Source organism: Alosa sapidissima, chromosome 6, assembly GCF_018492685.1.
Source record: "Alosa sapidissima isolate fAloSap1 chromosome 6, fAloSap1.pri, whole genome shotgun sequence".
Taxonomy (NCBI): Eukaryota; Metazoa; Chordata; class Actinopteri; order Clupeiformes; family Clupeidae; genus Alosa; species Alosa sapidissima.
The window spans coordinates 1868468-1894662 of NC_055962.1; the positions used below are offsets into that span (position 1 = coordinate 1868468).

Consider the following 26195-nt stretch of genomic DNA (forward strand, 5'->3'; position numbering starts at 1 on the left):
CCCTTAAGCAAGGCACCTGACCCCTCACTGCTCCCCGAGCGCCGCTGTAGCAGGTAGCTCACTGTGTCGGGATTAGTGTGTGCTTCACCTCACTGTGTGTTCACTGTGTGCTGAGTGTGTTTCACTAATTCACGGATTGGGATAAATACAGAAACCAAATTTCCCTCACGGGATCAAAAGAGTATATATACTTATACTTATACCTATAACATGCCAAATATACTTATAACATGCCAAAACTTTCCACGTACTTACTAGGTAAATACCTAGTAATTAGGGGAGTGTCAAATGAACAAATCACATCACAGCAGTCAGTGGGAGTGACCAATATCATCTGACGCATTTAAAGTAGCCTACACATTTTTAGAGGAAAACACAGATACAATTCAGGCTTTTATTCAGACAATATATTAGTCTCCAAAAGTTACATGGGTCGCGCCCCCTATTAACGGGGCTGAAATAGGTAGTGTATCCCAACATTTTCAATGTTAACATTTAAATTCCTTTTAGAAATAATTGCTTCCTTGGAAAGTGTGTGTGTGTGTGGGGGGGGTACCTCCCTCTGGCCCATGGCCTATTCTATATATCTTGTATTTTCTGATTTTCTGTAATGACAGGGAGGCTTGAAAGCAGTCATCTGGACAGATGTGTTTCAGACCATTGTGATGTTTGCTGGCCAGCTGGCTGTGATTATAGTGGGAACTCACCAAGCAGGGGGCATCACTGAGGTGTGGAGGAAAGCACAGAATGGTAATCGAATCTCTGGGTTAGAGTAAGTGCCTTCTACATTTGCTGCTACACCCTACAACACACCTTAAATACCCATATGCAGTTTGGTGAACTTGAAGTAGGTCTTTGGTTTGGGGACTCGTAAGACTGGTTAACATTGCTGTTTTGCAACAGTTTTTGTGAAGGAAAAAAAGATAATTAAAATGTAATTGAAATTGAAATGTGGTAAAGGCATTCATGGCCTACTGGTTAGGGCTTCGGGCTTGTAGATAGATAGATAGATACTTTAGATACAAATTCAAAGCCTCAGTAGCATACAGACATCACACACAACATGCACTTACAGCAGAAGGGGTAAATATAAGTATATACATATAACAAAACTCCACTGTACAATAGAGACAGTAGAAAAACTAACAAAACTAAATACTAAATATACTATAACTGGAGGGTTGCCGGTTCGATCCCCGACCAGTAGGAACGGCTGAAGTGCCCTTGAACAAGGCACCTAACCCCCCACTGCTCCCCGAGCACCGCTGTAGCAAGGCAGCTCACTGCTCTGGGTTAGTGTGTGCTTTATGGAAGAATATTAGACTCAAATGTTTTGTATGTGTCTATTTTTAACTGTAGAAATTATTTGTAACTGTAAAAATGATCTGTACAAGTCATTGTCAATATTACAAATATGCCCTACACTTACAAATCTATTATACGGGTACCGATTTTACAGCTACAAATCATCCTACAGTTAAAAATATTTTGCCATTACAAATATATTCTACAATTACAAATCAATATTCTACGCACAAAAAGCTGTCGTACAGTTACAAATCTTTTCTACAGGTGCACAGACTTTTGCACCACCTATAGGGCTGAGAAGTGTCTCATATGTATTGTGTGTGTGTTTATCAGGATTTGTAACTGTAAAACTGATTTGTGATTTAAAGGGGTGGTTCAGGATTTTGGACATAGGACCTCATTTCCAAGTAAGCAAGTGTGATATTTATCAGTGGAGACCGTTTTCAACACGTTTCATCCAGTCGTTCTAATTGCAGAGTTTGCAGGTGCTAGGCTAGCGCAAGTCAACGGTATGTGCTAGCCTGCCACTAAAAACAGTCTTACCTACTCCAAAGGACACTCGAGGCAAATTCCAGACAATCAATGTAAATGTCTGTGTTGATAGAATAGTGTAAGAAATACAACTACCCTCGCATCGCGTTGCAATAGTTATACTTTGTTCCCTGAAGTTGGTAGTAGTCATTTTGCATCTCAGCGACGGACTGATATTACCAAGGCTACTACTAGGTATCCCCATTGGAGTGCGCTTTACTGTTTACTTTTTGGCGCAGTACTACTAACTGGAGCAAGTATAATTCCGCCGCTGCTAAGACACTAGTCCCTCAAAATGTAATGCGATCGTTGAAATGCAAGGATAGAATAATGTTAGAAATAAAACTATCAATACAGACATTTACATCGATAGTCTGGCGTTATAATTTATTTGCCTTGGGTGTACTTTGGAGTGGGTAAGACTGTTTTTAGTGGCAGGCTAGCACATACCGTTGACTTGCGCTAGCCTAGCACCTGCGAACTCTGCAATTAGAAGGACTGGATGAAACGTGTTGAAAACGGTCTCCACTGATAAATATCACACTTGCTTACTTGGAAATGAGGTCCTATGTCCAAAATCCTGAACCACCCCTTTAACAAAAAAAATAACATGAACGATTTTAAGTATTACTCATATGTCCTTCACTTACAAATATATTCCACAGGTACTAAACCTTCCATAGTTGCTGTCTTTCAATTACGAAGCTATTCTGCCATTACGAATCTCTGCCATCCGCACAAGTACATTTTCTGCAAGTACAAGTACTTTTGAGACTGTTTTGGCACTTCCTGTTGAAAAGCCAATGGTGATGCTCAGGTTTGGTTAGCCAATCAGGAATCTAAGTTCACTAACCAATCACAGAGTCAGGAGTGTGTACCAACGAACCATCATGACCCCCAGAAAATTTGAAAAAGATTTTAAATTTGAACACGTAAATGAAGGGATATCGGGAATAACCGACAATTACATTACATTCACATAGGTAGACCTGTAATAATGAATATTGAATATTATCATATTATATTATAATAAACGTGCAGTAAGCAGAATTTAAGTATGGCTGCATTTGACACTTTTACATATTAAAATGACATAGTCCTAACAGTAGGCCTACAAGCTGTTTTGAGTTAAGGCCATGTTTAGCCTAACTGAATAACTTGATGATGGAGAAGATATTTTTAGACCTGCCATCCTTGAAGAAATGTCTTGAGTACCGTATTTTCCGGACTATAAGTCGCTCCTGAGTATAAGTCGCATCAGTCAAAAAATGCGTCATGAGCAAGAAAAAAACATATATAAGTCGCACCGGACTATAAGTCGCATTTATTTAGAAATGTATTTCACAAAATCCAAAACCAAAAACAGAGACTATGTAACTGGATTATTGAGGCCAAAAAGATTAATGAAGATGAAGGAGTGAAGGCAGCCAAGAGGAGGGCAGGAAGGTAATTGCAAAGCAAAAGATTCACTGAAAGAAAATGCCATGAGGTGCACCAAAATGTTACTAAAATGTGGAGAATACAATGCAATCAAGCATTTTGGGCGATGTGGAGTCACAAGCTGGCAGCAGATTAAATGCTCATGAGAGAGAAAAAGATGCAGTTTTAGACGTGACTGAAACGATAGGCCTATAGGCCCGACAGATGCTCACGATAGAGAAAAAGACGGTTTTAAAAGGACGTGACCTAAGCTGAGGCAAGCCATGGCAATAGGCCAATAGGCCTGACTGTATTTGTAAAGCAATTTACAAAAGATTCACTGAACAAAAATGCTGATATGATAGATGAAAATGTAGCTAAAAATGTGGAGAATACAATGCAATCAAGCATTTTGGATGATGTGGAGATACAAGCTGGCAGCAGATTAAATGCTCGAGAGAGAAAAAGATGCGGGTTTAAATTGACGTGCAGACCGAAGCTGCAGCAAGCAGGTGATATTTAGAAATATATTTCACAAAATCCAAGACTAAGAACAGACAGACTATGTAACTGTACACATTGAGGCCAAAAATATTGAGAATTCTACAGGGAATGTTAATGAAGAAGAAGGAGTGAATAGTGGCAAGAGGCAAGCCGAAGGCTGCTGACAAGGCCCGACGCTAATTGTAAAGCAATTTACAAAAAAATCACTGAACACAAATGCTGATGTGGTACATGAAAATTTAGCTAAAAATGTGGAGAATGCAATGCAATCAATCATTTTGTACGATATATTGGCACAGGCTGGCATGCAGAAGAACAATTGCTTGGCTGGCCACCTCTGAGAGAGCGAGAGAAAAAAAGATGCACATTTAAAAGGGTCTAAATTCCAGCGCGGAATTGCGGGTATTGCGAATAAATTATTACTTAGTATTGAGCATAATAGGCCTAATAAAAGTCCCGCAAATCTAGCCATCATAATGTGAGAGATTCCCACACATTTTACCCTGTACCCTGTCTGACATTAATATAATAATGGAGCGGCCTGAATGCGGGACTATTGACGGACCAACTCTGACTTCAATTGAAACCCATGCAGACACACACACACACGCGCGCGCAGGACCACTTTAGGGGTGCCTCTCTTTCATTGCTCTCTCTCTTTTTCACCGCTGAAGTCAAATTATAGCCTAGGTGCTTCAACATCAACCGCTATCGACAGGAAAGGAAAACAAACATTTAGCGATCAGGAACCGTCAGGAATTTTGCAAATACAGAAGCATGACCGCCTAGGCTATAACGTAGAGAACATGGATGACTTCTCTATTTGACGTTCGATTGTGGACGTGAACAGACAGCTACAGACAAGGAGCGCACATTAGGCCTACTTTCACTTTCTGTGCGTATTCATTACGTGAAAGATAATTAGTAGCAAAACAGCGATCAAATATTACATGGCAGTGCGTTTTGTTTTCAAATGTTTTCATGCATGTCTAGAGAACAGGTGAGGGATGTTTAGGAGACTCGTAAATCCTCAAATTTAGGCTGCGCAAAGCACAGCACCTTTATTTGGCCATGGCTTGTATTCGAGTCAGCTATAATATAGTCCTTTATTTCTTGCGTTTTATTGTGAGACATAGCCTACTTTTCATTTGGAGCGGCATGGGTAGGCTATCAAAAGCAGATGTTTAATTTGAGATTTAATTTACGTTTGGACTGTTGATTATATTGCTAAATATCGGGACTGATGACCACTGAAATTTGTGGGGCATTTAATGGCTTACTATTAAGTTTCATAGTGTCAGGAATTTCGAATTGCCATCCACTTAGTGCGATATAAGGTATCCGCGCTTTCATTCATTCGTGTGCTGTGCTGCAAGGGAAACCTTATTCCGTATAGCCAAAGATGTCTAAGATAGCCCAAATGTAGTTATTTTTTAAATTATGCATGATTTACTTTTTTATAAAATTCCCTAATAGGGAATATCCCTTGCTGGCATATTCCAGATCTGTCCAGTATGGCACCCAGACTTCGGTTCTGTCATTCCATTGAGTTGGGTTGGGAATGGAATGACAGAACCGAAGTCTGGGTGCCATACTGGACAGATCTGGAATATGCCAGCAAGGGATGCTCACCCCTCCTCAACTGTGGCTGTGTGGTTGCCTGTATGGGCAACTGTAAGTGCCACTGAGCTGGACTTTGCTGTACCACATTGTGCAAGTGTGAGGGAAGCTGTAATGATGAAGAGTGAATTTTTTTTTTTTTTAATAATACATGATGTTTAAGTATGAATTGTTTTTTTGTGTTATTTGACTAAAATGTAATATTGATCCTTAACATGGTGAAAAGCCTAATTTTCACTGTGGCATAGTTCTGAAGTTGTGTTTATTTAAGGCCTCAACAATGGTCCTTTTGGTCACAACATGTGATTTTTGACATTATAGTGATAGTGACCTGTCCAATCAACAAAGAAAAGCATACCTTGGAGGTAAAAAATATGGGTCTAGGGACCTGAGTATTTCAATGTGACTTATGTGAGATATTAACAGTTTATGAGCTAAATATGACTATAATACTACATGGAAATGGACTTAAAATAAGAAGAACATATCAAAATTGGATTCCTTGTATCAAACAAAGTAGAGAAAATACATTTTACACTTTTTAAGACTAAAGGAAGCTGAGATATAACCTTTTCTCTTTTCGGTGGGGGCCATTTTGGATTTTATGGATAACTGCCACTAGGGGGGCCACCCCAACTTGTATCCATGGATTTTTGAAAACCTTAGGCCTATACCTAACACCCTGCCAAAAATCAAAAACTTATCCAGAAGTGCCCAATTTTCATGAATTGCATCCTAGCTATGTTATGTTGGTGTCTTTCTGCTCCTCTCGAGTCTACTGAGGCTGCAATGATCACTTATTCCAACTAAAGGGGCTGGTCTCAGCAATAGGTGCGCTATGTCAGTCTAGAAGCCTAGGTCTCGCTTGTTTTGCACGCTAATTATCAAGAATGATGATCTATATGCTACACAGAAAACAAACAAATTAAACACCCATCACTGAGCAGGTCAAAATATTTTGCTAGATCCACTTTCAGATTTGTTGCAAATAGCTACATTTGGCCTTGGAAAGGTCTGATGCGCTCCCTGAGAATGTCATGTCTAACCTTCATCGACACATGGAAAATATAATGCTAAATGAAATAACTTGTGAACAAGCAATAACTTTCCAATTATATTACCGGTATTAAGCCGAGTGCGAAACTCACAATCGCATTCAGTGCAGATTCATTTTATTTCACAAAGCAATTCAAAACGTCCAGCTGCGGGAACGTGAATTTGCGAGTAAACACTTGTTAACCTCGCCTCTGCGAGTCTTTCATTTAACCCAACGAGGGCAGGAGAAAAGTAGCCTAACAATGTGATGTTTTATCTCGAGTTTATAGTCAGAGATACACTTTAGTGTAGCATGTGGACCGTGTTTGTTAGCTAACTTTTTCTTTTTTTCCTTGGTCACATCGCTGCCTCGGTTGCCATGGACGCCTTTTTGGTTGCTCCGCCTAATTTGTGCTTATATTTACTCTTTTACCTTTTATTAACGTATGATGGCGTTACACTTAGAAACATCGGAAATGAATTGCCTTTTTTGTTTCGGGATGTTTTAATCGACGTTTCTACCAAAGATTCTAGAGCGGAGCGCTCTAGAATCTTTGGTTTCTACCTGGCCGACTGAGATTCTCCGAGATACATCATGGAACCATGGAGACGCATCTCGGCGCAGAAGGAAAAAACACCGAGGAAAACGAGCCGGGGCCCGTAACAGATTGAGGAATAGAGCTCATAGGCCTCCACTGCCTAGCATTCTCCTAGCCAATGTCCAGTCTCTTGTGAACAAGATGGATGAACTAAGAGCGAGGATACAGTTTCATAGAGACATCAGGGACTGTAACATTCTATGCTTTACTGAGACATGGCTAACTGAACTTGTACCGGACTGTGCCATCACTCCGGTGGAGTTTTTCTCTGCTGCTCGCTCTGACAGGACTGAGGAATCTGGAAAATCGAAAGGTGGCGGTGTTTGCATCATGACGAACAGCAAGTGGTGTGATCCTAGAAATGTCACCGTTCTCTCAAAGTCCTGCTCGCCTCATCTAGAACATCTAGCGATCGTCTGTTGACCCTTCTACCTGCCCCGTGAGTTTACTTCGGTAATATTCAACGCTGTCTACATTCCTCCACAAGCCAACACAGATGCTGCGGTTTCAGAATTGCAAGAAGTGTTAAATAGACAACAACACACGCACCCTGAAGCTGCGCTTATTGTGGCCGGTGATTTCAATCAAGTACATCTGAACCGGTCCATGCCTGAATTTATTCAACACATTCACTTCCCTACACGTGGTGACAACACACTGGATCACTGCTACACACAGTTCAAGAACAGTTACAAAGCGAAGTCTCTACCAGCTTTCGGAAAATCAGATCATGCCGCTGTTTTCCTACTGCCTATGTACAAACAGAGAAGTCGGACGGACCCCCCAGTGACGAAGGAGGTCAAGCGCTGGACTGACCAATCGGAAGCCAGGCTACAGGACGCCCTTAGCAACGTTGATTGGGAGATGTTCAAGACGAACTCTGCTGACATCAATGAGTTTTACGGAAGTATCATTGAGGTATCAATATGCTAACTGATTCCATCATCCCAACTGTAAAGATCCGAAGCTTCCCTAACCAGAAGCCATGGGTGGATAGAGAAGTGAGAACGGCATTAAAGACACGCACCATGACTTATAATGCTGGGCTTATTTCAGGGGATATGACTGATTACAAAGCAGCATCTTATAGTTTACGTAGAGCTATTAAAGATGCTAAGCGGCACTATAGAGACAGAGTTGAAGCTGATTTCTTGGAGGGTGATCCAGCACGAGTGTGGAAAGGACTCCGAACCATCACTGGCTTTGAAAGAAAGTCCCCTCCTATGATGAATGTGAGTAAAGCCCTCCCTGATGAACTTAATGCTTTTTATGCTCGCTTTGACATGAAAAACACAGACTATCTTGCACTAGCTGAAGCATGTGAAGCAAATGAGGATGCACCTTTCGGTGTCTCTGAGGTCGATGTCAGCAATGCCTTTAGGAGGGTTAATTGTAGAAAAGCTGCTGGATCGGATGGAATTTCTAACAGGGTTTTGAAATCCTGCGCTGCTCAGTTAGCTCATGTGTTCACTTATATCTTTAACACATCATTGGCTCAAGAGACAGTTCCTACTTGCCTCAAGCAGTCTGTTATTGTTCCAGTACCGAAAAACAAAAGTCCATCATGTCTGAAGGACTACCGCCCAGTAGCCCTGACGTCTACAGTGATGAAGTGTTTTGAGAAGCTTGTGAAAAACATTATCTGCTCATCCCTCCCTGCCTCCTTCGACCCCCTCCAATTTGCTTACAGAGCCAACAGGTCTACAGAGGATGCCATCTCAAACCTCATGCACACCACCTTAACTCACCTGGAGGAGGGGAATGGGAATTATGTGAGGATGCTGTTCATTGACTTTAGTTCAGCATTCAACACGATAGTACCTCTCACCTTGGTCACAAAGATGAAGGCCTTAGGACTGAACACCACCCTGTGTCACTGGATATTTGACTTCCTCACCAACCGTTCACAAGTGGTTAGAGTGGGGAGTCTGACATCTGACTCATTAACCATCAGCACTGGTGCTCCCCAAGGCTGTGTTTTGTGTCCACTGCTGTACAACATCTACACACATGACTGCAAAGCCAACAGTAGTCATACCTCCATCATCAAGTTTGCAGATGACACAGTGATCTTGGGCCTGATTAGTAACAACAATGAACAGCTCTACTTGGATCAGGTTGATGAGGTGGCACAGTGGTGTCAATCTAACAGCTTGACACTGAATATCAATAAAACCAAGGAAATGGTAGTGGATTACAGAAGGCAGCAGCAGAGTTACACCCCACTAATGATCAGCGGGCAACCTGTAGAGAGAGTCACAAGTTTTAAATACCTTGGTGTCCATATTACTGAAGACCTAACATGGACTGTTAACACTCAATATGTTCTGAAGAAGTCCAGACAACGACTCTACTTCCTTCGCCAGCTAAGGAAATTCAAAGTTTCTACATCCATCATGAAGGCCTTCTACACTTCAGCGGTTGAGAGTGTTCTAACTGGTAGCATCATCACCTGGTATGGGAACTCCACAGTTAGAGATTGTAGTACTCTACAGAGAGTAGTGCGCTCAGCTGAACGTACTATAAGAACTCAACTCCCTGCTCTACAAGACTATCTATTCCAGAAGAGTACTCCTAAGAGCCCAAAAGATTCTGAAGGACTCTTCTCATCCTAACAATGGATTATTCCTACCGCTGAAATCAAGAAGACGCCTATGTAGTCACAAAGCCAGAACTGAGAGACTCAGGAGAAGTTTTTATCCCCAGGCCATCCGAACTCTGAACTCACACTATACTGACTTTGCACACATTCACTCCTCAGCACTCTCAAACATTTCCCAACTCTGAACTCACACTATACTGACTTTGCACTCATTCACTCCTCAGCACTCATGACCCCCCCCCCCCCCCCACACACACACACACCTACAAGACTTTTAGCACTTTTACATCCCTCACCCTATGCTACAGACCTTTTATTTATTTTCTTATTTCATCACACGTCAAAACACACACACACACACACACACACACACACACACATATCTGACTTTCTCCAACTTTTGCACATCTCCATAGAACTTTTTATTTATTATTTTGATTTCTCCTCCATCTACCCATGTCCTTGATTGCCTAGCCTTTCTGCCCCCCCCCCACCCCCATCCCCAACACACACACAAAAAACACACACACTTACATCATCACTGTCATTACCTCACGTACATACAGCACACTGCTTGCTACAGTAAGCCTCCTCTACTTGCTGCACACTGCCACCCCCCCCCCCCCCCCCTCCCTACATACACAGCACATTGTCTTCAGGATCTTCTTCAACACACATCCTCTACATACTTACAGCACACTGCCCCCACCTACCCACACACACACTACACACACACACACACACACAGTCACTGCTACACTCCCCTCCCGCCCACACACACATCTTCATCACTCACATACATCATACATACAGTAAGTACTCTGCTTGAAAAAGTAAGTCCCTTCACCATACTTGCAGTACACTGCCCCCCCCCCCTCTCCCCTACATACACAGCACATTGTCTCATGAGGAAGCTTCTCCAACACACATATTGCACACTGCCCTCTCCCCACATACACAGCACACTATCCCATCTCTCATCCCCCCAACACACACACCAAGACCCCTGGCAGTTGGGTTAGCCCCTTGAGCCGTGGATCTGCCCAAGGTTTCTTCCTTGGTAAGGGAGTTTTTCCTTGCCCCTGTTGCTCTTGGGTGCTCCTTGTTGGTGCCCCCCCCCCCCCCCCCCAATTCCAATCCTCCCCCACCTTTCTTATGCAGCCCTTGCCACTTAATCTACTAAACCCCTCTTCTACTGCACTTTTTACCCCCCCCCCCCCCACTTTGCACAAATAGGCTGACACCAGACATAATTTCACTGCATTTCTTACTTCCAGTTACTATATGCATGTGACAATAAACTTCCTTGTATCCTTGTATCCTTGCTGCAGGCAGGCTATACGTAACAAAAAGTGAGCGAGATAAAGCCCGCCCTCAGAAACAACTGATAGGTAGGTCTTCAAAAATAGCACAAAGAGAGGCCAATCACTTGCCTGTCTCCCTATCAATCTCACATGAAGTTGACCCCCCCCCCCCCCCCAAAAAAAAAAAAAAAAAACTCTTCGGATCTACACGATTCACGTGAATGACATATATTTTGATTCAAAATGGCAATTTTTGCCGAAAAGCGACTAGTTTTGCAGGTATGTACAGTTGAGCAACTGGCAGTTGATACAGTTGCAAATCAATTTAATTAGCCCTTTATGATGTCATAGTGCCAATGCATAACTTGCACTCCAGTTATGGAACACTTTGACCCCTTTGTCAATGAGAACTGTTTTGGCTCTCTCACTTTGAATGTCCCCCCACAAAGCTGTGTCACTTACATGTCAGTTAATTGTGTTTATTTCAAACCTACTCCTCCCCCCTTCCTTGAGCCCCACAATAGTCTTCATACTGTCCCAGACAGAGCCCAGGTTGTTCATCCTGAGCTGAGTTTCTATTTTATCTTTGTACTATAGTCTAGACGGGATGTACCCAAAAAGTGAAAGTGAGGAGCATTTAAGGGTACAAGTTGGGAACCGACCTACTTTACATATTTCAAGGGTGCTGAATCCAAAAAAACTGGTACCCAAGCGAAATTGTGAGCTTTTGACCTTCTAATTTGCATATCAAAATGGCCACCAAATTGCCTATCTTGCTCAGTCATTGGACCATTTTCCCCTAGTTTTTTTGTAAGTAGGCAATCAAAGATGATGAAATTAAGTTTCTAGATCTTTGGCTGCCTGTTGCCGATCCATGTCGTAGATTATGGCTTAAACTTGAGGTGTTTCGGTGATAATTCCATTCCTGAGCCGACAGGGAGGGTTTTTTTCTTAAAAAAAAGTAAAATGCTCATTCAGCTGACTGGGAGCTCAGAACTGCATTGGTATTTATTATCTTAATAACTACAGGCAGGCAGAAGCCTACTAGAAAGTGTGGCAGTTTGAGGACAAGAAATGGTGCATCAAATGGTCAAAATAGTAGCAGCCAAAGAGAATCGTTGATAACGGAACAAGTAAAGGTGTAAAATGTAAAATATTTGGCGGCACACGCTTAATGCGATTAAAAAAATTGGTAACACTTTACTTGACAGGTGAGTTCATAACACATTCATAGCAGCTGTCATAAACTGCACATAAAGCATTCATGACTGTTACCAAACCTTTCATGAATGTGGAAGACAGAACGAACAGCTTCGACAAAATAACAACGTCGACAAAATAACAACGTCAAAATAAAAGTCCAACAATCAAAGCAGCATTGCCGTTTTTGTAAACTAGCCTACATTCAGCTGACCCGTATTTGTGTAACCTGGATACCATTAATTTAACCTCTCCAGCCTTCGTAAATATTTCATGAATATCTTATGAAGTCTACATCGAATGTCACTTTACTATACAAGTTGTGGTATTCGTAATCACTGAGTTTAACACTGGGAGGTAAACTAGCCTACATTCAGCTGACCCGTATTGGTGTAACCTGGAATGGTTGGACACTCCCAGTAGTAAAAGATGAGAAATCATCTGCAAAGGTTACATCATAAAACAAATACATTTTTATGAAACAAAAATGATTTGCTTGACCATGTTCTGTCTTTTTGGCACTGGAGTAGCTCATTGACTCAGATGTGAAGTGATCAGGTAAGAGGTTTGGAACAAAAACGGCAATGCTGCGTTGCAATCTTGCAGTATGAGATCCAACTGCTGATAACACCTCTCAGTTCATCAATATCAGAGCTAGACTCCTTGAACATTTCCACTCTGTGCAATCCAGACACCCCTGAAGAGCCAAGCAAGCATCCTCTAACCACTCTTTAATATGCACAGTCTGTACTTTACCCCTCTTGAGGACAGTGCGATATGAAGGGACGAGATGTAGACAATTATGGTTAGATGAGCCTAACGGTGGGAGGAGAATGTACTTGTATGTGTCTTTAACTGTGCAGTAACACAGATCCAAACTGGTACTGGTGAAAATGTTTAAGTGTTTTGGACAATGGGCAGTTATTCATATCCCCAAGAATAATGATTGGGGCATCGGGAGATCGCGTTTGGAGCCTTTGAGTTGCTTGGAAGATAAGTTCACATGCATTGTTACCGTTCGCCTTAGGATGGAAGTATACAAGAGTGACGAACAGCTGGGGAAACTCACGGGGTAGTGAGGACGAAGTGAGCAGTTCAACATCGGCAGTGCAGAGTTTATCTCTAACAATGGCCGATTTGCACCAGTGCTCATTCACATACACTCTTACACAAAGTTGTGTCGTTTTCAATGCAAGTTGTGTTATTTTCAACACCTGTTGAGTAACAAATGAGAGAACAGGGATGTGATAAAAACGCAGATTGTGTTGTTTTCAACACATTCGTTTTAAGAGACCAGGGATGCAAACAGCGCACTTTTCGGCGTCTCCCGCTTTTTTACGTCAGTTTGGGTGACTTGTGTGAACCTACAGATCCAAAGAGTTTTTTTAAGAGGGGGGGCAGTCTGAGACAGTCTGAGTATCAGGGATGCTTTTCGGCGACCCTCGGTTTTTTCACGTCATCTACCGCAGGCTACCAGAGGAACCAGGTCGTCTTACTCTCTTTTTCACCACACGTGTTTGCATCCCTGAGAGACATTTAACCTCTGCCCGTAGACTTGCCGGTGAAGCACCTGATTTGGTTCCCCCAGAATTCCTGTTTCCCTTACGTCACTGTATTGAAGTCCTTGCGTTGTGACTAGGTTACCGTCTCTGTCCAGCCGAATGGGCGACCCGAACCCACACACTCGAGGTTACGATGACAAACTATAAAAACAAACACACAGCCACAGATCCTGCTGCCGGTCACTGCACGAGCATGCACCCTAGCTCTACCCCACACACACTAGTGGGCACTAGTCGGGTATTAAGAATACCCAACTAATATTTTTCTTACTGCTGTAAAGCATCATTTTATGGGTATCTGCAGTTTCAAAGTGAAAAATGAAAATGTCAAATGTAACACATTTTCAACAATTAAAAATAAAATGTGGGCCAGACGGTGAAATAAAAAAACACTGTCTTTTGTATTAATGGTAACACAATTGAAGATATAATATATATTTTTCCAATTGCTTGCCAATTTCCAAGAGCTCCCCCTAGAGTCGCGGTATATTTATATTTTTCTCTGCTGTTGTAAATTACTCTGCCGTTGTAAATTGTTGACTGTAGAGCTCCCCCTAGAGTCGCGGTATATTTATATTTTACTCAGCCGTTGTAAATAGCCGACTTCTTGTGGATTTTGGCTTGTTCCCTCTGTACACAATGAAAATGCTTTTGCTGTGGAGGGAAAGGATTAACAACAGGCAAAAACTTTTTTCAGAGAGCTATGTCTACTGACAAAGTAATGTTTCACGATTCTCGCAAGATGTCTTCGGGTCAACTATTCTTGAAGTTGCATGGCTGGTTCTCTCGTTGGCAACATGCTACAGCTATGCTATATGGCTATACTAGATGAACGATTCCCCTATTACAATTTTACACTGTTTCTCTGTACAAGCCAATAAGTTAAATTTGTGTACCTGACAAGTTTCAGCTACCTTACCTCTGTAGCCTTCATCATAGGTGTCACGTGATGTTGGTGTGACGTTGTCTGAGATGTGTTATCCATCCCACCACATCAGGTGGGATGGAAAACGCCATATAACACATCTCAGACAACGTCACACCAACATCACGTGACACGTACACAAATTTACCTTATTGGCTTGTACAGAGAAACAGTGTAAAATAGTATAACAGTAGGCCTAATGAACCTCTTCAATATCCCCTATTACAAGTTCGTTTACCATCTAATTGGCTTAATAAAGGTTATATTATGGTGAAAATCTTACACAGTGTACTTTTAAGTCTACTGAAATAAAACTTGAGAAATTGTAAAAAATAAAATGAACCAGTCTTTTTATATTCTAAAACTTTCAACATTTTCATATTGAAGTAAAAGTGAAATGCATACAGTTGTTAGGAATTACAGTTTAGATTGATTAATGAGTTTGTTTTACTTGCAGTTTAGATTACATGATTTTCCCACTGTTTTCCAGTCATATGATGTATCTAAGATCCCATTGTTTTCTCTTCTTACCCATTTCACTCCCCTGGGGTCGAGTAGCTTGAACCCTGACCCACTTGAAAGGCACACATTCTGGACCCTCAGTGTTGGTGGAATTTTCCTAATGCTAGCTCTGTATGGAGTCAACCAAGCCCAGGTGCAGAGATACCTAAGTTCCCGCACTGAGCAGGAGGCTGTAATGTAAGACTTCAACAACATGTTACTCTTTACTCTCAAGACTTCTAACAGAAAAATGAGCACCTCCAGGAAAATAATGCAATAAAATATTTTGTGTGAAAGTCATTTATCAGAAATGCATTATTGTATTTACTACATATAATTAGCTCAATTTTTGATCATTGATTAGTTAATGTTGGTAGAAAACGCTGCATTTATTTTTTTCAATTTAGTGCTAATTGCTTTATTTGAAGAGTTGCTACCCTTTTCCACAGACGTTTATCATCTCTGCCTGTTTTCCCAGGTCCTGCTATGTGGTCTTTCCTTGCCAGCAGATAGTCCTAACACTGGGCTGTCTCATGGGACTGGTCATGTATGCACGATATGGAGAAGACAGTCCTTTGGATAAGGGCTATGTGCAGACAAATGATCAGGTTTTTAAGAAATTATATTTATTATATATAATATAGTAATAGATATTGTAAGTGGTAACTGCTGTTGATTTAGGTCAGTTACTTAGGGGGGGGGGGGGTATTTATGCAATCACTTATTTTACATTGTATATTTTAAATTAATTAACATTACTTTGTAGAAATCTGCTCTGTAAATTATTGTCAAAGAAGACCAAAGTAAATTGATCAATTTTCCATTTTTAAAAGCAGTAAAAAAGGAAATATCCAAGGGGGATAAATACTTTTTATAGGCATAAGTGATAAACCAAACGGTGATCACTTGACAGAATGAGCAGAGCCAGGTTTACTTAAATCAGTGAAAGGTTAGGTTAGAGCCGATAAGCCGCAATAAGTAATAATTAAGCAGTGGACTGAAGCATGGGATTTGGTATATTTGTACCCCAGGTGATCCCAAAAAATCTCAAACAGGAGGTGAGTTTTTGAAGGAAATTTGAAATGGCTGCCCATATAACATGCAGCTGATTTAAAGGCCAACCATAGAACCCCATAAAGCTTGAGACATTCAAGATATCTGTATATCGGAGATGTCCAATATACAGCTCTGGAAAAATTAAATTTGAATATGACCGTCAACTCATTGGAATGCCACTCAGCAACCGTAGGATGACATCAGAAAAATTTGCAGTGGTCTCTTTTCTTTTTTTTCTTCTAGAGTTGTATGAAGTATAGTTGTATGAAGTATACGTGTGTGTCAGATAACCCCCATTTGGTTTGTCAATCAACAGCGTTTCTTTTACTGTCGACCTGGCAGTCGGAATCCAAATACCACAAGGGAGTTCGCTAAAATATTGGTGGGGACGATCGATAGATCGATAGATAGATAGATATTTTATTGATCCCCAAGGGGAAATTCAAGATATTGCACATCGACAGACCTACGGTTGACTTCAGCCTGTGTCATAGGTTTTTGTTGTGAGGCAGAAAGATCTAGCTTTTGCCGCTTGGAGGACTTTGCTCCGAGTCCTTATTTGCTAGTGGGTTGCGAGCTATCATCTGTGGTGGAGGTATCGGTGTTTTTTGGCCACTAGCTTTAGATGCGTGTGTGAGATGCTTCATTAAATTAGAGTTGCTTACAACGGACGTCGACAGTCTTCGCTCCTGGACATAATGTACACATTACATGCACGTTCTTGCCTTTGACCACAATGAATTTGAAGTAGTGCTTATATCTCCACCTTGAAAATGCCAACTTTTCATCGTCAGATTGCTCCTGACCTCTGCTGTTTCGTCGAATCTCTTTTAGCTGTTGCGTGTGTGTGTGTGTGTGGTGCGTGTGCTGGCAAGTGTGTAATAACACTGGCTCTGATTGGCTATTATGAAACATGACTCTGCCTTAGCCAATTGTAATCGCCTACGTCGTTATTAACCCACCTCCACACTAGCTGTGAGCCAGGGGTGCGTTCGGATTACACAGTTTATTCAATCAATGCATAGTAACGCACCGCATTTAACGTCCAGTAACGTTAACGGCGTTGTAACGACGGGAAAAGTAATTAGTTAGATTACCCCGTTACTGAAAAAATAACGTCGTTACCTAACGCCGTTCTTTTAAACGGCGTTATTCCAAACACTGGTAACAACCTATCAACCACTTCCACAATGACAACCTAGCAACCAACATGATTACCCTAGCAACCAGCATAGCAACCACCATAACTATCGTAGCAACAGCCAAGCAACCATCTCAAGTGCCCTAGCAACAGCCTAGCAACCACTTCCACAGTTACAACCTAGCAACCAATATGGCAACCAATGAGATTAACCTAGCAACCAGCATAGTAACCACCACAACTAACCTAGCAACAGCCTAGAAACCACCTCAAGTACCCTAGCAACAACCTATCAACCACTTCTACGATGACAACCTAGCTACCTACATAGCAACCAACATGATTACCCTAGCAACAAACACAGCAGCCAACATGATTACCCTAGCAACCAGTATAGCAACCACCATAACTACCCTAGCAACCACTTTACAGTAAGTACCCTAGCAACAGCCTAGCAACCTAGCTAAGTAACATGGTTAGTATTGTTAGCATGGTTAACATTGTTAGCAAAACTGCTAGAAAACATTAGCTAAGTTAGCTAAGTACTATGGTTAAAATTGTTAACATAGCTAGCATTGTTAACATAACTGCTAGAAAACATTAGTTAAGTTAACTACATAACTTGGTTAGGATAGTTACCATTGTTAGCATAACTCAGCGTTTCTCAAACTGTGGGTCGCGGAGACATGCCAGGTGGGGCGCGAACTGACGTGAAAAACAGGAGTTTTTTAATTTATTTTTTTATCTGTAGCCTGGGCCCAGGTAGCACCCGATGCGCAATGGACGCACTGTGTTATTCACAGGGAAGCGCTCGTGTCAAGGCAGCTTAGTTAGTCCCGACCTACATGTGATTTTGAACATTGTTGTGAGAGTGGTGAATTTCATCAAAACCCGGCCCTTAAAGCGTGTCTATTCTCCGCACTTTGCGAAGAGATGGTAGCTGACCAAAATGGCTGTACTGTTTCACAGCGAGGCAAGGTGGCTTTCCCGAGGTAAAGTGCTGTCGCGCGTGTTTGAGCTCCGAGTCGCCTCTTCTTGGAGGAAGAGTGCATGTTTGAATCTGCAAGATGATTTCTTGACGTAGCTGGCCTATCTTAGCGATATATTTGATATATCTTAGCGATACATTTGAGTTAAATGTCCAGTTACAAGGCAAAGACAAGCACCTACCTCACCTAGCAAATAAGATTACTGCATTAACCAAAAAACTTGAGTATGGGACAGGCGCCTCGATCGCGACAGTATTATGCCTTTGAGATTTCTGAGCGAAATCGCTGAAACGTCTGATTGGGAGCCACTCTTGTGATTCCATGTATTAAACAGTAGGCCTACATCACATCCCTGCAAAGTTTATTTCAAAAATATTTCCCAACCAGCAGTGCTCAGTATGACTGGATTATGGATCCATTTAATGCAGCATGGTGGTATTTCATTGAATATATTGTACAATGCTGTAAAATGGCCTATGTCATATGTTGCTGGAAAACAGAAATATGTGTGTTATGTATTTATTTATTATTATATCTGCAGCACCAGCTGATTTTAACTCTGTTGAAGAGGATATATTTAGAACTTGTCATTATTTCAATAAATTTGACAATTTTAAGCTTGACCTACCACTTTCTGAGCGATGAGGGACAGGTGGGGCTCGAGAATGCCCCCTTGATCAAAGTGGGGAATGAAAGAAAAAGTTTGAGAACCACTGATCTAGTTTGTTAACTACCACAGTCATGAGTTGGGTCGCGATAGTCTGTAATTTTTAAAAAGTGGGTCCCCAGAAAAAAAGTTTGAGAAACACTGGCATAACTGGCCTCTCTAAACTCTAAACATTAGAGCCATTCCAACTGTCAGTTATCGTCAACTATCTACCCATTTACAGCCATTAAACTATTTGTCTATCAACATTCATTAAACTATCTGCCAATCAACATCTATTAAACTATCTACATTTAACTTTTAAACTTTCAACATTTATTTAAACTATGCATATCAACATCCATTAAACTATCTGTCTATTAAACGTTTGCATTTTCATGCACTGGTAATTCTTCGGAATTACATTTTCTAGTTCTTATTATTCATCTTCTTCTAACGCTGCGTCATGTAGGTCTTACTTATGACATCCGGGCTTTGTATCTTTGTAACTTTTATACTTTTTAAACTGTTAATTTAAAAAACTATTCAAAATTTCCCCATAGACTTAACATTGGGCTGATGACATCACAATGGGCTAATTAAACTGATTTGCAACTGTTAATATACTGTTAGCATAATTAGCTAATTAGCCATGTTAGTTGAATAATTTAACTTTCAACCTCTCAACTACTTTACTGTTCAGCCATTCCAATTGGCAGTTGTCATCAACTATAACTCCCGCCAACTGTTTCAAAATAAAAATCCTCAATACAATAATTTACTATTAAATAATTTAACTCTTTAAATTACTCAACTATTTAACTGTTCAGCTATTCCAACTGTCAGTTATCACCCACTATGCCTCTAGCCAACTATAATAAACAACCACATACCTAGCAACCAACATAGCAACCATTGAAATAAAGCATCCGTGTCAGTTTCCATTGCAACCAACATGATTACCCTAGCAACCGTCATAGAAACAGCTTTATTTAGCATTGCAACAACCATGTCTACCTAAGCAAAACCATTGTAACTATCTATACATTATCTTTTTTAAACATCGTATATTTTACATAATATGTTTTGCATTTTCATGCACTGCTAATTCCCCGGAATTACATTTTCTAGTTTTGTAATATGTTCCTTATCTGTGTCCCACGTGGTTTTGTTAAAAAATATATCGATAACAAAGAGATTATTTCAAAAATTGAACTGTACAAGACATGTTGTATTTTGGTAATGAGAGTTAATTAATTTAAAATGGAATTAAAAATATATAAAACATTATATTTTGATGCACTGCACTGTTCATTTGTGCAAATGGAAAAAAATGTGAAAATTAATTTTCTTACTAATGGTGTCCCTTTGTCATTTACCGTATTGGTAATGAGAATTATTCTGGTTCATGCTACCATAACATTGAAATAAAGTTATATTAAATTGTTTTACTTCAATACTTTTATCAGAAAATAGAAGTTCACATTATATTTAGTCACTTAAATTAAAAATCAATCAAATGAGGTAAATAATATTTTGATGTCAGTTTGACAGGCTTTGTGAGATTCACCCCTATGATCATGTTCATGTTTTGTACAATCCTGTTGTTTGTACCTTTCTTAATAGCTGTCTGTGGTATCATTTTAGATGGTGTTGTACTTTGTAATGGATGTGCTGAGAGATTTACCAGGACTCCCAGGACTGTTTGTTGCTTGTTTGTTCAGTGGAGCTCTTAGGTAACCCCTTCTGTTGTTACTCTATGCCAAAGAACTTTAGCATAACAGCTGGACAGGAAAGCATGACATTTACCATTTTTCGATGTTGTCTTCAATTGTAGTACTATATCGTCTGCATTTAATTCGTTGGCAACGGTTACTATGGAGGATCTGATCAAGCCCTACTTCCCTGCGATGAAGGAGTCACGGGCCACCTTGCTCTCAAAAGGCCTTGGTGAGCATTGCAGTTCTTCTGGTGTTTCTAAACTTGTATGTATGGTTATTGAGTAGAGGGTGAGACCTATGGTCAGGCATCTCTGCCTGTACCTCATCTAAAACTGTTCACAGGCATTTATTTTTTATATCCTCATATACACAATGGGCGGTGGTAGCATAGTGGTTAAGGAGCTGGGCTAGGTCCTTAACTACTACTTAGTCCCTAGTGGGTTCAATTCTAGGCTTCCACCGTTGTTCCCTTGAGCAAGGCATTTAATCCCAAGTTGCTCTGTGTACAATGTAGTTCCTTGTAATAGAATTGACATTAGTCACTTTAGATTAAAAGTATCTGCTAAAAATAAAATATGCACATTTAGCATGTCCGTGTTCCAAATTATTATGCAAATTGGATTTAAGTGTCATAAACATTTCTTTTTTTGTTTTTCAATTAAACTCATTTTACTCACTCATATTGTGTCTCAGGGTTCTTTGGATCATTGAAATCAATCTCAGACACCAGTGATAATTAGTTTGCCAGGTGAGCCCAATCAAAGGAGAATTACTTAAGGAGGATGTTCCACACTATTAAGCATGCCACACGTTTCAAGCAATATTGGAAAGAAAATGGATCCCTCTGCTGCTGAAAAGCGTGAAATTGTGCACTACCTTGGACAAGGTATGAAAAAAATCATTATTTCCCGAAAAATTATGCGTGATCATCGTACTGTGAAGAAATTTGCCGCTGGTGCCTCTGGAGTCCCGTGAACCTCAAGGTGTAGGATCCTTAAGAAGTTTGCAAGTGTGCATAAATCTACTATTCGGCCACCCCCTCAAAAGCAGAAACTGTTGCAGTGGGCTCAGGAATACATGAAGACTCATTTTCAAACAGTTTTGTTTACGGATGAGTGTCATACAACCCTAGATGGTCCAGATGGATGGAGTAATGGATGGTTGGTGAATGGCCACCATGTCCCAACAAGGCTGAGACGTCAGCAAGGTGGCGGCGGAGTCATGTTTTGAGCCGGAATCATGGGGAGAAAGCTGGTAGGCCACTTTAGGGTCCCTGACGGTGTGAAAATTACCTTGGCAAACTATGTAGAGTTTCTGACTGACCGCTTTCTTCCGTGGTACAAAAAGAAGAGCCGTGCCTTCCGTAGCAAAATCATCTTAATGCATGACAATGCACCATCTCATGCTGCAAAGAATACCTCTGGGTCATTGGCTACTATGGGCATAAAAGGAGAGATTCATGGTGTGGCCCCCATCTTCCCCTGACCTCAACCCTATTGAGAACCTTTGGAGCATCATCAAGCAAAAGATCTATGAGGGTGAGAGGCAGTTCACATCCAAGTAGCAGCTCTGGGAGGCTATTCTGATATTCTGCAAAGACATTAAAGCAGAAACTCTCCAAGAACTCACAAGTTCAATGGATGCAAGAATTGTGAAGGTGATATCAATGAAAGGTCCTATGTTATTTTGATTTAAATATATCACCTCTAAATACATCTAAATACACCTCTACCTCATTTTTAATTCTTTACAACCTATAAACAAAAAAAACAAAAAAAACTGTTATCATTTGAATTATACTCTAATGGTTGATGACTTGAAAATTATACTGACTGTCATTTGCATCAACTATTTTGGAAAATCTGAGAAAAATGTAAATTGCATAATAATTTGGAACGCAGTGTATTTAGGTATTATTAATCAAATTAACCAAAAGTGACCTGGCACTAACCAGTCACTACCAAAGTAGTAAAGGCAGCTAAGATTGTGCTAATCCTATCTGTTGTGAATTTTATTCATCTCACAACCCTTTTTTACCTCTCCACAGCACTTGGATTTGGAATGGTGTGCCTTGCTATGGCTTACATCGCCTCCCTCATGGGGTCTGTACTGCAGGTCAGATGAGGCAATTGTTGTTACTGTTACTCATTCATTTGTTTACCTTACCTCCATTCTCTGTTTTAGAAGGCAATATTTTAGTACAGCTTGCAGTCGGTACAGTATTTCACACCCAGTGTCACAACACATTAGGAAGGATCTCGGTCACCTACATGATGTACGCTGTAAAAAAAATGTCTACCACCATGTCTGCTTCATGGCACAATTATCGCAATCGTAATTGCAATCGCAATTGCAATCGCAATATTAACCAATGCAATTACCTAATCGCAAAAGCTATAAATAATCGTGCACAGTTCATTTAGTCACATTTCTAACTTTTATATTAATTTCATCCTCCTTGACTATGTCACTTCTGGTTGGTGGGTGTGCATACTACGGGATTTTGTGATTGCCCAATTGTGATTGGTGAACTTCACAGTCAGATGGGCAATATTTTTCTGTGTATGCAATGCAACTTTTTTTCACCCAACGCAAAGGCAACACAAGACGATTTAGTGAAATCTAATGAAAAAATTATTTTATTCAGCAATGTTTATTGGGTTTTTGTAAGACGTCACTTTTAAGGACCAATGAGGGAACTGAAAGTGGTCGAAGGAAATTGTGAAGCTCTCCGCGTGCTGTTGGAAATATAACAATTGATTATAAACCCCTGTTACATCTAATAAATCTGACTCCATAGCTGCCAACTCTCACGCATTGGCCGTGAGACACACGCATTTGATTAGTTTCACACACTCACACGCCACACCCACGATTTCTCACGCTGAAGTGTCAACTCGGTCGGTCAGATGCCTGAAAAATGAGTTTAGCCTATAGATCTACCTGTTGAGCCACGGTTATGCTTTCAGAGACGGTGAGAGGGTTCAAGAGCACCCCCTGTCTGTGGAATTTTCAAAATTTTCTCTCATTTGCGATGCTACTTCAAAAGCCATCCCAGGCGCATTCCCCCGGCTTTAGGTAGGCCTATGCTTTGAGTATTTTTCACGCTGAAGTGTCAACGTGGTAGGTCAAATACCTGGCAGATGAGGTTCAACTAAACTAAACCTATACATGATATCACACATCATGTGAACGAGCGGAATCTAAGCTTTCCAATGATATTAGCGCCAAGTTGCTGTGATAATTTTCTCGCGAACCATTTATCATTGAACCGACGTGCAATTTAGGCTAATCATATTTGCATTTTGCACACAGTGCACACCCATTACTCTCGGTTGTAATATCTCACTAACCCTTCACACAACATGTGGGAAACCCTATTATCACAATAAACAGCAAACCGTACCGAATACGAGGATATAAAGCATGCCTCTGTTTTTGAAATTGCAACACATTTCTACATAGCCTCATTGGGGCGAAATTATAATGTATTCTAATGTAAACTATTTGTCAGTAGGCCTACATACATTTTTGTAAATTGCTCAGTAGATTATCCCACTATCATGGTTCTTATATTGTCAGGTTCCAGCCAATCCCACTTACACAGATAAATGAATATAGGCCTATTTATATTGCCATGCTTTCTAGTGACATTAATGCAAAAATATAAAGAAAATCAAATAAGGAGACACAAATATTGATATAAAGCCTGACATAAGCCATATGCAAACATTCACATCATGCAGATATGGGTACATCCTGAAAAAGGAATAGCCTGTAGGCTATGGCCATTACAATGACCAATATATTGTCTTAAATGAACTAGCTGAAAAACACAGATGACCACTTCTGCATAATTTCATGGAGTGCTGAACATTTCTGAACTGTGAAATGGACCATATGTTTTTGTGGTTGTGAACTTATTGCAATATCACCATAACTATTCCACCTGTGTATGTATGGTTATAATTCTGAAGTGCAAAATAGCTTAGGCTACAGCACAAATATTTCCATAAAAATAAGCAAGTCTGACCTCTGAATTTATTTTTAAAAGTGCACCAGATTGATGCATTTAAAAGTTAAAATATACACACATTTCTTAAATTCTTACAAATCCCATACCCCCCACTGAAATGTCCCACCCACTTTCAGAATGCCATCGCCCATGGTCCTAGCATTAGGCTAGATCCCTTTGATACCAATGTTAATTTAACTCTGGGACCCTGGTCCCTACACCTGAGAACCAATGTACTTTTTTTTTACTGTAGGGTATAATGCTGAACAAGCCAAACAAAAATGTTCGCAGCAAAATTTTGGTTGGCCCCACCAAATCTCACTCCAAGGTTTTTTGAAAAGTTGGCAGCCCTGTTAAGTGCAAAACGAAAGTAGGCCTAACATTTGGCTACTGCCCCCATCAATGCAGATATTTCAAATAAAAAATAAAAGTATAAAATATATATATATCCTTGATTAGACTATGTTGGGTTTTGTGGAAGAGAAAATGGACTGTTTTAGTAGTAGTATTAGGCAGTATGCAGTCATATAGGTCACCATAGGCTTTGACCATAGACCATTGGATTAGCTACAGGTGGATTCACAAATAAATAAATTAGCCTATATTTGGCAGGATACTTGATATACAGGCTAAATGCAAATATGGCAATGTATTATATTATTTTACATTAACAAAATGTAGGAAAATAGAACAGACTGAAAATAAAGTAGGCACTGATCTTTAAAATCCTGTTTCCTGTAGCCTAAATGTTGTCAGTCATTCTTAATATTCGCAATTGGTGCACTGGCATGTTTAACTGTTAGCTGCAGTGTAATGTTAGATTATGTGTAAGTTAAGTACAGAACTGACTGTGCTCCCAAATTTTTGTCTGTGCTCCTACATTTTTTTAACTTGGGCGCACAAGTGCTCCTGGAAAAAAATGTTAGTGTAGAGCCCTGTTAGTATATAATATATTGAAATTTTGGTTCAATGTAACATTGCTATCCATAGTGGGTTGATATACCCTAAATACAGGCTGTTGATGATGATGCCTGACTCATTTTCTTATTACACTCTCTCTAATCTAGGAATAATGCTATAGTTCCTCAACATAATATGTACTAGTCTGAAAGTAGGTCAGAGGCTACATGCTGACCTGGACTGCGATACTCACCAACGTGTTAAACAGTCAAGCAAATTCCTATGCTACAGAGGTTTAGGCTGTGCTAGGTTTTCGTGACCAATCTAGACCATCGCTGGCAAACTGCCCACATCTGCCACATCTCCCAGGTGATTTTAGTTTCTACGGCGGTGATAACTAATCCTAGCCATTCATTATGCTAACACTGTTACCTAGACTGCTACTCTGGTCAATAAGTACAATACAAAGGCTATACGGATCAGATCATAACAATTTATTTGGCAGGTACAAGTTATTCATCCAATACATTATAGAAGTTCATCTAAATGAATAATGTGAAAGTTACAAAAACAGGCCAAGAGAATACTTAGAAAATCATATGAGACAATCAGAGAAG

General features: G+C 40.4%; 1 protein-coding gene across 6 annotated transcripts in view; it reads left to right on the forward strand.

Moving 5' to 3' along the window:
* Nucleotides 1–26195, forward strand: part of slc5a6a (solute carrier family 5 member 6a) — a 106075-nt gene that overhangs the window by 35716 nt on the left and 44164 nt on the right. For all 6 annotated transcript variants that reach the window (XM_042096319.1, XM_042096317.1, XM_042096320.1 and 3 more), the window contains 6 exons: nt 618–772; nt 15168–15308; nt 15589–15718; nt 20590–20678; nt 20780–20892; nt 22711–22778. In XM_042096319.1, the coding sequence (XP_041952253.1) occupies nt 618–772; nt 15168–15308; nt 15589–15718; nt 20590–20678; nt 20780–20892; nt 22711–22778 (696 nt within the window). The remainder of the gene's footprint in view (nt 1–617; nt 773–15167; nt 15309–15588; nt 15719–20589; nt 20679–20779; nt 20893–22710; nt 22779–26195) is intronic.